Raw genomic sequence first — 13,476 nt, forward strand, 5'->3', positions numbered from 1 at the left:
TTTGGTGTGCTTGAGGATATAGTAGAAGACAATTTTCTCTAAGTGCCACACAGTGGAACTGAACCCAGAACCATGTTTATATATATGTCAGTGTGTGTGTGCATGCGCGCGTGTGTGTGTGTGTAGATCTTTCATCAGTGCATCAAGTAAGAAACTGGCATGTTTGAACAAAAAATGCCTTGTGATATTTATTCCACCCCAGTTGCACAGACATCCCTGTCATTCTTATTATCAGAAATGCAGTGAACCAGTGATTAGCTTGTCAGAAAACCTATAACCAATGCTGTTATTGTTCATAAAAACACATAATTTAAGTAAAGTAACAGAAAAATAATGTAAGCAGTTATGTAGGCCTTCTCCAGGTCCATAGGAAGAGTTCAGGCTGTAACACATTATTAAACATTTGATGTCTAACGACAGTTTAAAGATGATAAATGTTACTGAAAAATGTACTTTTGATATAATTAAATTTTAACTGGAAACATTCATTAAAAATCATTCTTGTCCACTAAGCCACTGTCTTAAATACACTGACATAACCGTTATTTTAAACTCTGGGTGTCATTTTAAAGCTTCTCTGAGGTTTATGACAAATGTTGATAAAATTAAATTTCTGTTGGAGTTATGGTACATGAAAATAAGACTAAGGAAGATAAGACACCACCATCACCACTGCCACCACCACCACCACCACCTCCACCACCACCACCACCACCATGATGACGACGGCCATCACGACTACTACTACCACAAGGAACCAATGAGGAAGTGTCATTGATCAACTGAAAGTAGCAATTAACCCTTCTTTGAAACACATTCTGCTGACCTGGGAAAGGAAATGACACAGAAAATAATGCAGTCATATATATGCTTCAAAAAGATGGGATGGTCATGGTTAGAATGCCTTTGATCGTAGGTCCACTTGAACAACTACTGTAACAGCATTAATAATGATGACAATAATGTTAACAGTTTTGCAGTAGTTCTCTCTGAAGAATTTAAAAAGAAGAATAAGACAACTTTACATAAATGAGATTTGCACCTACCTGAGAGGACCTATTAGAATCAGAACCCTTTGAACTGTTACTTAGAGCAAGTGTTGGCTTAGCTTTTTCTTTGCGGTGGATCAAGGACTGACTCCTTTTCAATCTGCCAGCTGTCAAACAGTGGAAGAGATAAAAAGAGACATTTCAAAATAATTTTTATAGAAATCGTTATTATCATCTATTATTGCAATTATTATTATTATTGATAATGTAGCGAGCTGGCAGAATTGTTAGCACGCTGGATGAAATGCTTAGCTGTATTTTTCCTGTCACTACGTTCTGAGTTCAAATTCTGCTGAGGTTGACTTTACCTTTCATCCTTTCAGGGTCAATAGAATAAGTACCAGTTGAACACTGGGTCGATGTAATCAACCCATCTCCTCCCCCAAAATTGCTGCCCTTGTGACAAAATTTAAAACCATTATTATTATTATTATTGATTTGATTCAGGTTTGTTCTTATTTCTTGTAAAATTTATGTGGGTAGCAGGTTACTAACTCTAACCTTAGGTATCCACAACCTTTCAATAGTCTTTCAAGTGCTTAATACCCTCCTGATAATCTTTCCTGTCCCTAAGAGGTAAACTTTCTGTAGAAGCTCTTCAGGACATTCTACTCCAATTGCCTTCAACTATTGGGATATGTCTTTACTTACAGTTCCCAATGCACCAATTATTACAAACACAACCTTTACAGTTTTCATACTCCAAATTCTTGCAATTTCAAATTTTAAGGGATTATATATATATATTTTTTCGTTTTTCATCCTCTTTCTTTACAATCCTGGAAGCAAATGGGCATGATGGATAAATCATTATTATTGATTTGACTCGGGTTTGGTCTAAATTCCGGATAGAATTTATGAAGGTAGTGGGTTATTACATGTAACTTAAGGTATTTACTAGCTTTCAATAGTCTTTCAAGTGCTTAGAACCCTTCCTGATAACCTTTCCTGTACCTAAGAGGCAAACTTTCTGTAGGAGTTCTACAGGACATTCTATTCCAACTTCCTTCAACCATTTGTTTATACACTTGTTTATAGTTTCCAATGCACCAATTATTACAGTTTATTATTATTATTATTATTATTATTGTTATTATTATTATTATTGTTATTGTTGTTGTTATTATTTGTGTTGCTGTTGATTTGCTTCATATGAGCTGTTCCAAGTCTTACTCAGAGACCTCAAGTAACAGCAAGCTGAACATTTTACTATGAATGTTATTTATAATTAGCAATGATATACTGTACAGGAAGGAGACCAGAATCTGAGAACTAAGACTGTTAAATTTGTAATATTTCAGTTTTAAACAAGTTTTAAGAGAATCACATACTTTCAGGTTGACTCTGTTTTCCTTGGGATGTGGGTAGTACCCATGTAAACAATATTTTAATAGAAAGGATTGTTATTATTATTATTATTATTATCATCATTATTATTGGGTGAGAGAGCAGTGCATGCCATCAAAGTGACACTGGGGTAAAATATACGAAGCCCAGTATACCTGTTATGACTATCTGTCTGATAAGGGTACACCAGGCACATGGTGATCTCATATCAAGATAAACAGGTGGGGCCCAGTTAGAATTTCCTTCAGGTTGATTAGCCCATCCCACTCAAATAGTCCTTGATTAAGTGTTGTTTAAGGATGTTGAATGATTCACACATGCTTTCAGAGGTGAATTATTCAAACTCCAAAGAATTCCTCGCAACACATGGCTATGATGCTCCCCCACTACTTCTGCTCCTGATCAAAGATGCACATATCGTCAGCCACCAAGGGACATGCTCAACTGGTTAAGGTCACACAACTAACAAGCAAATCTGTGGTATTGAGCAGAGTATTTGCTGTAGCCCATCTTTTATACCAAGACAAAACAATGTACATGATAACACTTCCAATCAGTTAAGATCAGAATCCATGAGAGCCACTGCATGGTAACAGCATCAGGGCATTTATTATTATTATTATTATTATTATTATTATTATTACTATTATTACTATTATTATTGTTATTATTATTATAAGTGTATTGGTAGAATTATTTAAGAGTAGGACAAAATACCTTTCAGTAATTAGTTATGGTTCTTTATGTTCTCAAGTCAACTTAGCTTTTCATCTTTCAAGACCCAGGAGGGATCAAGAGGGATCACAAGGCCTTTGGGAGTCATTAGATGAGGGTGCTGAGACAAAGGGTATTAGACTGATGATGGAGGACAAAAGTCTAGTTGCTATGCATGTGGTGGTAAAAACCACCTGAGTGCCTTTTTGTCCTGAAGAATTGAAAGGCTAGGAAAGCAGCAGAGAGTAGCTGAGGCAGCAAGATCAGCAGGCCTAAGTTTCCAGAGTACCATCAGTCACAGCTGAAAAACTAGCAGACAAGGTCAACTCATGTTCACTCCTGGAAACAAATGAGTAGATACTCTATTCTTTGACTGTAGTCACTAGTAACATGATCCCATCGTCTTGTAATGAGCAGGAGGAGATGCAGAAGGACTGAGAAGAAAAATAAAAACTATCACTGAAAATATAAGAGGTAAAATAAAAGAAGTTTCAAGAAAAAAAAAGAATGAACACCAATAATAGGTGATAAAAAGTGTAAGGAACAATGTGCCTTTGGGTGCACCAGAACACTACAAGGAATGGTGGAAGGACAGTTATGAGATGCCTGTTTTCATAACATTAAAGTGACGCTGGGATACAAATATACAAAGCCCAATATACCCATCATGACTACCCATCTGATAACGGTACACCAGGCACATGCATCACAACCATGTATGTGAATGGTGATCTCATCAAGATAAACAGCACATGACCTTGCAGGTGGGGCCAGTTAGAATTTGCCTCAGGTTGAGTAGCCCATCCTGCTCAAAAAGTCTCTGAATAAGGTTTGTTTAAAGATAGTGAATAAAAAAAAAAGCACCCATGTTTCCAGAGGCAAATTATTCAGACTCCAAAGAATTTCTTTCAGCACATGGCAGTGATGCTCCCCCACTACTCCTGCTCAGAGATGAACATATCATCAGCCACCAAGGGACATGCTCAACTGGTTAAGGTCACACAACTAACAAGCAAATCTGTGGTACTGAGCAGAATATTTGCTGTAGCCCATCTTTTATACCAAGACGAAACATGTACATGATAACACTTCCAATCATTTAAGATGAGAAGCCATGGGAGCCACTGCCTGGTACTGCATCAGAATCATTATTATTGTTATTATTATAGGTGGTGAGCTGGCAGAATGTCAGCACACCAAACAAAATGCTTAGTGGCATTTCTCCAGATTCTAGATTCTGAGCTTAAATCCTGTGTTGCGATCAACTTTACCATTCATCCTTTTGTGGTTGACAAATGAAAGTACCAATCAAGTACTCAGGGTCAATATAATTTACCTATCTACTTCCCTCAAAATGGCTGAACTTGTACTAAAATTAGAAAGAATTATTATTATTATTATTATTATTATTGAGCTGGGAGAGTAGTTAGTGCATTGGACAAAATGCCATGTAGTATTTCTTCCAGCTCTTTAAGTTCTTCCTTTAACCCTTTCGTTACCAACCCGGCTGAAACCGGCTCTGGCTCTGTAGTACAAATGTCTTGTTTTCATAAGTTTTTAATTTACATCTTCCACCAAACCTTAGTCACAAATACTGTTCCTAACACTAGCATAATGATAACTAAGTTATTTTACTAAATTCTTTGTTATATTTAAAATAATTGGGAGAAACACAGATCATCTCAAAATAAATACAGTAACGAAAGGGTTAAATCTCACCAAAGTCATCTTTGCCTTCCATACTTTTGTGGAGGTCAGTAAAATCAAGTACCAATCAAATACTGAGGTTGATGACACAAACAACCACTCCCTTAAAACTGCTGGCTTTGTGCCTAAATCTCAAAATAATAACAACAATAATAATCCTACATTATTTACATTCGACAGATATTTGTCCTCATCTTGTTTGTTGTAAACACAATGTTGCAGCTGATATACCCCCCACCCCGTCTTCTTCAGGTGTCTTGGGGAAATTTTGAACCTGGGTTCTTAAATATAGAACTGGAATAATAATCCTTTCTATTAAGGGCACAAGGCCTGAAATTTGGGTGAAGGGACTAGTTGATTACAATGACTCCAGTATTTCATTGGTACTTAATTTATCGACCCCCAAAAAGGATGGAAGGCAAAGTTGACCTCAGCAGAATTTGAACTCAGAACATAATGGCAGACAAAATACTGCTAAGCGTTTTGCCCAGCATGCTAATGATTCTACTAGCTTGCTGCCTTAATAATAATAATAATAATGATAATAATAATAATAATGATGATAATGATAATAATAATGATAATAATAATAATAATGATAATGATAATAATAATAATGATAATGATGATGATAATGATTATAATAATAATGATAATAATAATAATAATGATGATAATAATAATGATGAGCGGGATGGGCTACTCAACCTGAAGAAAATTCTAACTGGGCCCCACCTGCAAGGTCATGTGCTGTTTATCTTGATATGAGATCACCATGTTGCGCACATTTGGTTGTGATGCATGTGCCTGGTGTACTCTTATCAGACGGGTAGTCATGATGGGTATATTGGGCTTAGTATACTTTAACCCCAGTGTCACTTTGATGGCATGAACTGCTCTCTCACTCAATAATAATAATAATGATGATAATAATAATAATGATGATAATAATAATAATAATGATGATGATAATATTAACAGCAGGTAGCAAGCTTGCTAAGCATGTAAGACTTGAGGAGTTGCAAAAAAACCCGAGATACAAAGAAATGATAATAATAATAATTTAATAATTGATTTCTAACACGGGCACATAATAAAGTAAAAAAAGAAAGCAAAAATGTAACGTACCCACTGTGGTGGCTAAGTGTCTTAAAGAACCAGTGTATGACCTTCTCTGTAATACTGGAAAATCCTCATCTTTTTTTACCATGTGAAAATTTAAACATACTTCCAGTTCTCCCTGGTCCTTGACAATACCATTTTTCTTTGCTTTACTTTTCAAAGTGACCCAACTGAAAGAATATAGTGTAGCGTAAACATTAAATCAAAGACTGACTAATTTTAACACAATAATGTAGTAGTGTCTTTCTAAAGTAGCTCCAGTAAACTCTGGCTGAGTATACCAAAAGCAAAGAATAAATAAATATATAAGAATACATAACCATATGAATTCAGTCTCTTTCTGTGAAATTATGACCCATGAGAGATTTATCAATAGCTTGAGTTGAAGATCAAACCAAATGGTTTTATAGTTATATTTTGTTGTTACAATACTTGCTGACCTCACAAGTGCTGGTGTCATATAAAAAAAAATGCACCCAGTACACTCTGTGATATGGTTGGCATTAGCAAAGATATCCTGGTATAAAAACCATATCCTTTTCTACTCTAGGCACAAGGCCCGAAATGTTTTGGGTGGGGGCCAGTTGATTAGATTGACCCCAGTATGCAACTGGAGCTTAATTTATCGACCCCAAAAGGATGAAAGGCAAAGTCGACCTCGGCGGAATTTGAACTCAGAACGTAAAGACAGACGAAATATCGCTTAGCGTTTTGCCCGGCGTGCTAACGTTTCTGCCAGCTCACCACCTTAGCAGATAAGAGAGCATGATGCAAACCTTGGACTCATTGGATCCTGTCAAGCCAGCCAACCGATGCCAGCATGGTACATGCATATTTGTGGAGGCATGTGGCTTAGTGGGTAGGGTGTTGGACTCATAATCGTAAGATTGTGGCTTTGATTCCTGGACTGGGCAATGCATTACATTCTTGAGCAAAACACTTCATTTCACATTGCTCCAGTCCACTCAGCTGGTAAAAATAAATAATCCTGTAACAGATTGGCGTTCCATTCTGGTGAGGAATTTGTCGTAGAAACCAGGAAACCAGCCCCTATGAATTGGTATGACACGAGAAGGTAACTTTTACCTTTGCATGCATGCTTAAATGGTGATGATACAATGCAGTGTAATAATCAAGTATATGTTGGTTGCATAGTCACTCTATATAACTAACAATTACTGTGACAGATGCTGTTTAGTAAGTAGGTAAAATCAGATATATTTTAACCCTTTTCTATTCAAATTATTTTATCAAATGTAATGTTTGTTTATTTATATTGCTCTGAATTAATCATTCATTATCTTGTAGCTTTGAGATTTCAATGATGTGTTTATTTTTAGTGTTAGAATGACATTGTAGGGTTGAGGTGAGAAGCCAGATCTGGTCAGGTTCAACATAAAACAAGTTTAATATTTTGGCATGATATGGCCAGTTTGAATGCTAAAGGGTTAATTAATTAACAAATGAAAATTATTTTTAAATAACTGTAAATCTATAAACTGTATATATTTTCAGACACTGCTTTGAGTAGTTGTATTTAGCAAAATATATTACCATTACTAGCATCTAACATTGGAATGATTTGATTGGGCATGGCTGTTTGGGTCTTGGTGATTTGGCATGGCTAACTGGACATTGAACCTGTTTTGGTGACATTACATTTTGGAGACAAACATACACACATGTACATATGCACAGAAATATATACATACAGAGAGAGAGAGAGATTACAATTTATTAATTGAACATGATTGATATAAACACAGAAATATGTTCACACACATAAACAGAGAGAGAGAGAGAGAGAGAGAGAGAGAGAGAGAGAGAGAGAGAGAGAGAGAGAGAGAGAGAGAGAGAGAGAGAAAAACCTTAAAGCATCTGATGTCAAATAAGTTAGCATTGAATCACTGAAGCCAAATAGGAACTTCAAAACAGCTGAACCAAAACATTTTATACCCACATCTAACATTCAAATAAACTTGTCCACCAAACTGAAAATAGGTTTTAGTTGTTTAGACACAAGTATGTCCTGACAGGGCAGACTTATGATGAAAAGAGTTCCAACCACAGCCATTCAGTACTTTTGTATATCTAAAACTATTGGGTTGTCTGGAAAGTTCATGCCGATTTATAGTATCTTACCTTTCAACTTATTTTAGAACATGGTTGAGTCCATAAAATAGGATTTGTCTACACCTCCATTTAGAGCACATTTTAAGCTATCTTTTCATGGAAGAAGGTTTATGTTCCTATAACCTGTGTTAATTCTGTAACCTTTAAAATGGAAGATAAGAAAGTTCATTTTCAGCACTTGATGTTTTGGGAACTAGACAAAAATTGCTGCAGCTCGGCTGGGGTGTGTTACCCCACCCTCCATATTCACCAGATATTGCTCCTTTGTCTTTCCACTTATTCAGGTCTCTGCAGAATAGTCTTAATTGTAAAAATTTCAATTCCTTGGATGACGTAAAAAGATACTGCGATAAATTCTTTGCCATGAAACCACCTCAATTCTGGGAAGGGGGTATTTTCAAGTTAAAGGAAAGCTGGAGATGCATTGTGCAACAAAATGGTTCATATTTGGTTGATTAAAAAATGTAATGGCAAGTATTTATTGACCTTTTTCTTTCCTTTAAAAATCGGCACAAACTTTCTGGACAACCCAATACATTGTCCAAATCAATAAGTAAGGTGTAATTTAAACTCTTTAGCATTTCAACTGGCTATATCTAGCCAAAATATTCTAGCTGTTTTATATTCATAACAGCCTTACATGCCTACCCTAGAATGCCATTCTAAAAAATAAATACCCACATCATTGAAGCTATGAAATAATTCAGGATTTATTCAAAACAATCTGAATAAATTAGCATTACATTTGACAGAATAATCTGAATGCTAAGGGAGACTTAGTTGCTATTTCTTGCAGGTTAAACAACTGCATTCAAATTCTCTTATCTTTGCTAAAAACAGGTACTGTTTTGAGATTTGGCTGCTATTTCTTGCAGGTTGAACAACTACATTCAAGTCCCTTTATCTTTGCTACAAACAGGTACTGTATTGAGGTATAGTTCACTGGTGTAAGCTATGGTAGGGATAGACATTATTGTAAATGAGTGTTCCAATGGATTGTAACACTGAGCTCAAAATTTATCAGGGCATTTAAAGAAGTGATAGCTATCATCTTTTCCTGATTTCAGTAGACCTGTTCACCCATTATTAGATACCTTTCATTAAGAAAGTTTAGTTAATTAGATTTATTTATTATACTTGATGAGCTGAAACTTTGATTGATTCACAATATTGACTAAGAACAATGTATGGGAAAGTAGGGAGAGAATGAGAGAGAGAGAGATCTAAGTACTTTTATATTTTTTTATGCGAACAAGCAAGTAAAACTAGAATGTCTTATCTAGTACGTGAAGGTACACTTTCAGAAAGGTAATTAGGGTACATTCTCATAAAGCTATGCCTCTCCTCAACCTGGGAAAGAGTATGCCCCACCGACTCCATTAATTTGAGCATATGAAGAATAGTCTAAAAGGGAGGAATGAGGGAAAGATTTTATAGAAAACTAATTAAATAAACTTACATTCAAATAAAATAATGTAAAGCTCACTAAAAATTACAGATTTAATTTATAATTAGAGCAGAAAAATTCTGGCTGGATCTGACCCTAATTCTAATTGATGTGGTGAACACGAGTGGATAGACAACATTTTGTATTTGAGGTGTGGGTGTGAGTACTTGAATGTTTACTGTTACTTCAAAGCAAATGGCATAGTGTGTGCAGAACAAAATAAAGATGAGAAATCAATGGATGGTAATGTTTATTTCAATAAAAATATTGAGAATTAGGACTAATAATTAAACCTTTTTACAAGTATTTAATTTAGTAATAGCTTAATATACCAAGGTTGTTGTTGTTGTTTAGAATCAGGTCAACCTGATTAATAAAAGAGTAGACCTAAAAGACAATCCATATGTGACAATCCCATCTTTTATTTAGGCATAATTACTATTGTTGTTGATTTGAAACTATAGTTGAGTCTTGACTGAACAGGCCTACACTCTAAGAGTTTCCAACCATGGCCACTTCATTGCATATAATATTTTTGACTACATTTTACCGATGTGTCTTTCCTTTTATAAAACAGTAAGGTATATTTTAAGGGAGATTTAGCTGCTATTTCTACTATATTGAGAAACCATATGACAGCTTCCTTGGAGAGAGATTTTGATGCAATTTTTAGCAGATCAAGCAACCGAATTGAAGAAACCTCATTGGCTGATAATGTACCAATGTTAAATTGCTTGACAGAAAGTGACTCCATGTGGTTAACTCCATGGTAACAAGGATAGAATGGCTACAGCAATTAAGATAAACTAAATGATAAGGTTCCACTGAATTTAATGTTAGTTCTCCCTACAAAAATGGTGAGTTATGTTTCTGTACCTACATTCCTGGGATCAGATCAGATCAATGTAAACTCAGTGGTCATTTACCTCAGTTTTTAAAGAAGATAGAATTAAATGTTTGGAGACGATTGTATATAATCTGCCCTAAACTATCAAGCTTTGGAATAGAAAGTGTCACCAAAAGTTCAACTGCTACATTCCCGTTTGCCATTTTTTGTGAAAGTCTTGGTGATGTTATCTAACAAGCATGCTGAAAGATTTCATCAAAATATTTCTGTTGTTGAAAAAAGATATCAAGACAAATGATCAGAAGGAATGCTTGCTAACTACTGCTGGAAAATGAAACTTGACACTCTTAGTCAGAACTGCATTGTAAATGTAAACATATGCAAAAAAACACAAACCAAATACCAAAACAACAAAAAAGACTCCAAAAAACAAACATTTTTTCTTCTACATCAATATAGTGACCTGAATGTTTTGGAATATAATGTGTCAGAAAAACTTTCAGATTGAAATATAAAATAATATTTCCGTTAAATTTTGCTTTATAAGTAAAAAAAAACAAACTTCATGTTGTATTTGCTCAAAATGTTTCCCAAGAAATATGGATTATGTCGTAAGCCTGTTAAGATACAATGAATTAAATCTAGATTGTTCAAATGTCAATACAAGATATTGTCAAAAGGCTTCAAATGTCAAAATATTTCACTGTATCAAATTAAATCAAAGTATTAAAACTGAATTTTCATTAAACCTGGGGTGGATGTGAACAACTGATTTTAAATCTGTGGTTTGTGTTTTAGAATTAAGCAGGGTTGCATGACTTATAAAACAAACATTTGTCACAGCAGTATGATTCTTTCCCGCATGCAAGTTTTAACAAAAGAAAATAAAGAATAAATAATAATAACACTTTCTGTTCAGCTTCAAACAGTTCAGCTGAATATTTCTAAACAGGTAAAAGTTATTTCCTCATACTTACATATGTTTTTTTTTTACATTGATACAGAAGAATGTGGACAGCTATATATAGGTGGCACTGGAGACATTTCTGATGCAAAGTGGTTTTTTTTTACTTCATCAATGCATCTGGTGCCAACAGGTTGTGGAATGCAGCCTGCAGATTTATCTGTTCTCTAGTTTAAACTGCAACTCAATGTAAGTTACAAGCCTCCTGAAGGAAATTAGTATAGTGATTGTGTCATGTTAAGAAGCTCCAATCAGACCTGAGTTATCCAATCAAATTTATATTCAAAATTCATAGGCTCAATTCTTTGAATATGCAAAAAATAAAAGGTCGTTGCCAGAGCAGCTAACAGGCTTCCATTTACCAGTTACCTTACTGGCACTTGTGCCGGTGGCACGTGAAAAAATATTTGAGTGAGGTCATTGCCAATGCCGCTGGACTGGCTCCTGTGCAGGTGGCACGTAAAAAACACCATTTGAGCGTGGCTGTTGCCAGTACCACCTGACTGGCCCTCATGCCGGTGGCACATAAAAGCACCCACTACACTCTCGGAGTGGTTGGCGTTAAGAAGGGCATCCAGCTGCAGAAACTCTGCCAGATTGGAGCCTAGTGCAGCCTCAGTCAAATCGTCCAACTCATGCTAGCATGGAAAGCAGACGTTAAACGATGATATATATATATATATATACATACACACACACACACACACACACATATATATATATACATACACACACACACACACACATATATATATATATATACACACACACACACACACACATATACACACACACACACACGCACATACATACATACATGCTATTATTTACATCTATATCTGTTTCAAGACCCACCCATATAATGATTCATTTCACATCTTCTTGAAGCATCTACATTTCAAGGATTTATAAATCATCATACTCTCACATCATCATAGTCTCACATCACCATAATCCAACATCTATCTGTTTGCAGAAGATGAGTGGTTGAACAAGATCTAATGAGTTGCAAGGACTTTATCAAGCTCTGATGTCAGCTTTGGCATGATTTCTGTGGTAGGATGTCCTTCTTACACCAACTACTTAACAGAATGTACTGTGTATTTTTTTGATGAAAGTAGCACTAGTGAAGCCACCAAATAACTTGTAAGACAAAGAAAAAAACTCATCAGTGCTCCAGCATGGCCACAGTCAAATGATTGAAACAAGTAAAAGAGTAAAAATATAAATGAAGCAACTTACTGGCTTTTTTGTTGGTCATAGTCCTGATAATCTTGTAGTGGTATAATACAATATCCAATAAGCTCATCAGCTATTTTGCCTCGATGAAAGAGATTGACTTTGATTTCAAAATCTTTATTACTAATTGTACTACAAAATAAATAAAAACATAAATAAAATTTTTTAAAAAATTCATTTAATATTTTGACTATCTACAAAATAATCTTTGTCACTGCTTAACTATTTCTAATTAGATTTTGCATCTATTTACATTATACTGCATTTAAATGTTAAGAATTTTCTTTCTTTTCTCTTGATTGTTAAACTACTAATAATACTCTATGAAAAAGGAAAAATAAATGACAAAAGAAAACACACACACACACAGGCCACTGAATTTCCTCCAGACTGTAATTATTTCCATTTTTAATGACATGTTCATTTCATAAAATGTGTAATTAATAAGTCACAGGTTATATCATGCTGATGATTTCTAAAAAGAATGAAATCATGTCCAATACATGATCGTCACTAACTAGAAATGTTAAAGAAGTTTGAATTATCTTCTTTATTACAATTCTCTTCTTTAAAGTATGTCACCAAATCAAACAATCTATGATTTTCCTTTGGTTTTATCATAAATTTCAGGCACATCTTGAGTGGCTTCCAACCTCATACTTACATTTATCAGGGTTTGTCTTTTAATCCCTTCTTTTCCCTTTTTACTATTCCCTAGATTTTTCTATCTTTCTCTAATTTTGTGGAGAGAAACTGCTTAGATACAAGTTGGAAGGAGATTGTTCATGTTTTTGTATTGGACTTAATTACTTGTTTGATTTACAGCAACTACCATCTGACCAGGTGTACTTATAACAGAGAAAGCATTCAGACCAGGACTCTAGTCTAAATATAACTCCTTTACTTC

At 34.8% G+C, this 13,476-nt stretch overlaps 1 protein-coding gene across 2 annotated transcripts in view; it reads right to left on the reverse strand.

Moving 5' to 3' along the window:
• The window catches only part of LOC115214052 (rab11 family-interacting protein 2), a 164,306-nt gene that overhangs the window by 37,502 nt on the left and 113,328 nt on the right, over positions 1 to 13,476 (reverse strand). For both annotated transcript variants that reach the window (XM_029783092.2, XM_029783093.2), the window contains exons 4-6: positions 12,573 to 12,701; positions 5,946 to 6,109; positions 1,047 to 1,156 (exon numbers count right to left, since the gene is read on the reverse strand). In XM_029783092.2, the coding sequence (XP_029638952.1) occupies positions 1,047 to 1,156; positions 5,946 to 6,109; positions 12,573 to 12,701 (403 nt within the window). The remainder of the gene's footprint in view (positions 1 to 1,046; positions 1,157 to 5,945; positions 6,110 to 12,572; positions 12,702 to 13,476) is intronic.

Source organism: Octopus sinensis, linkage group LG7, assembly GCF_006345805.1.
Source record: "Octopus sinensis linkage group LG7, ASM634580v1, whole genome shotgun sequence".
Classification (NCBI taxonomy): domain Eukaryota; kingdom Metazoa; phylum Mollusca; class Cephalopoda; order Octopoda; family Octopodidae; genus Octopus; species Octopus sinensis.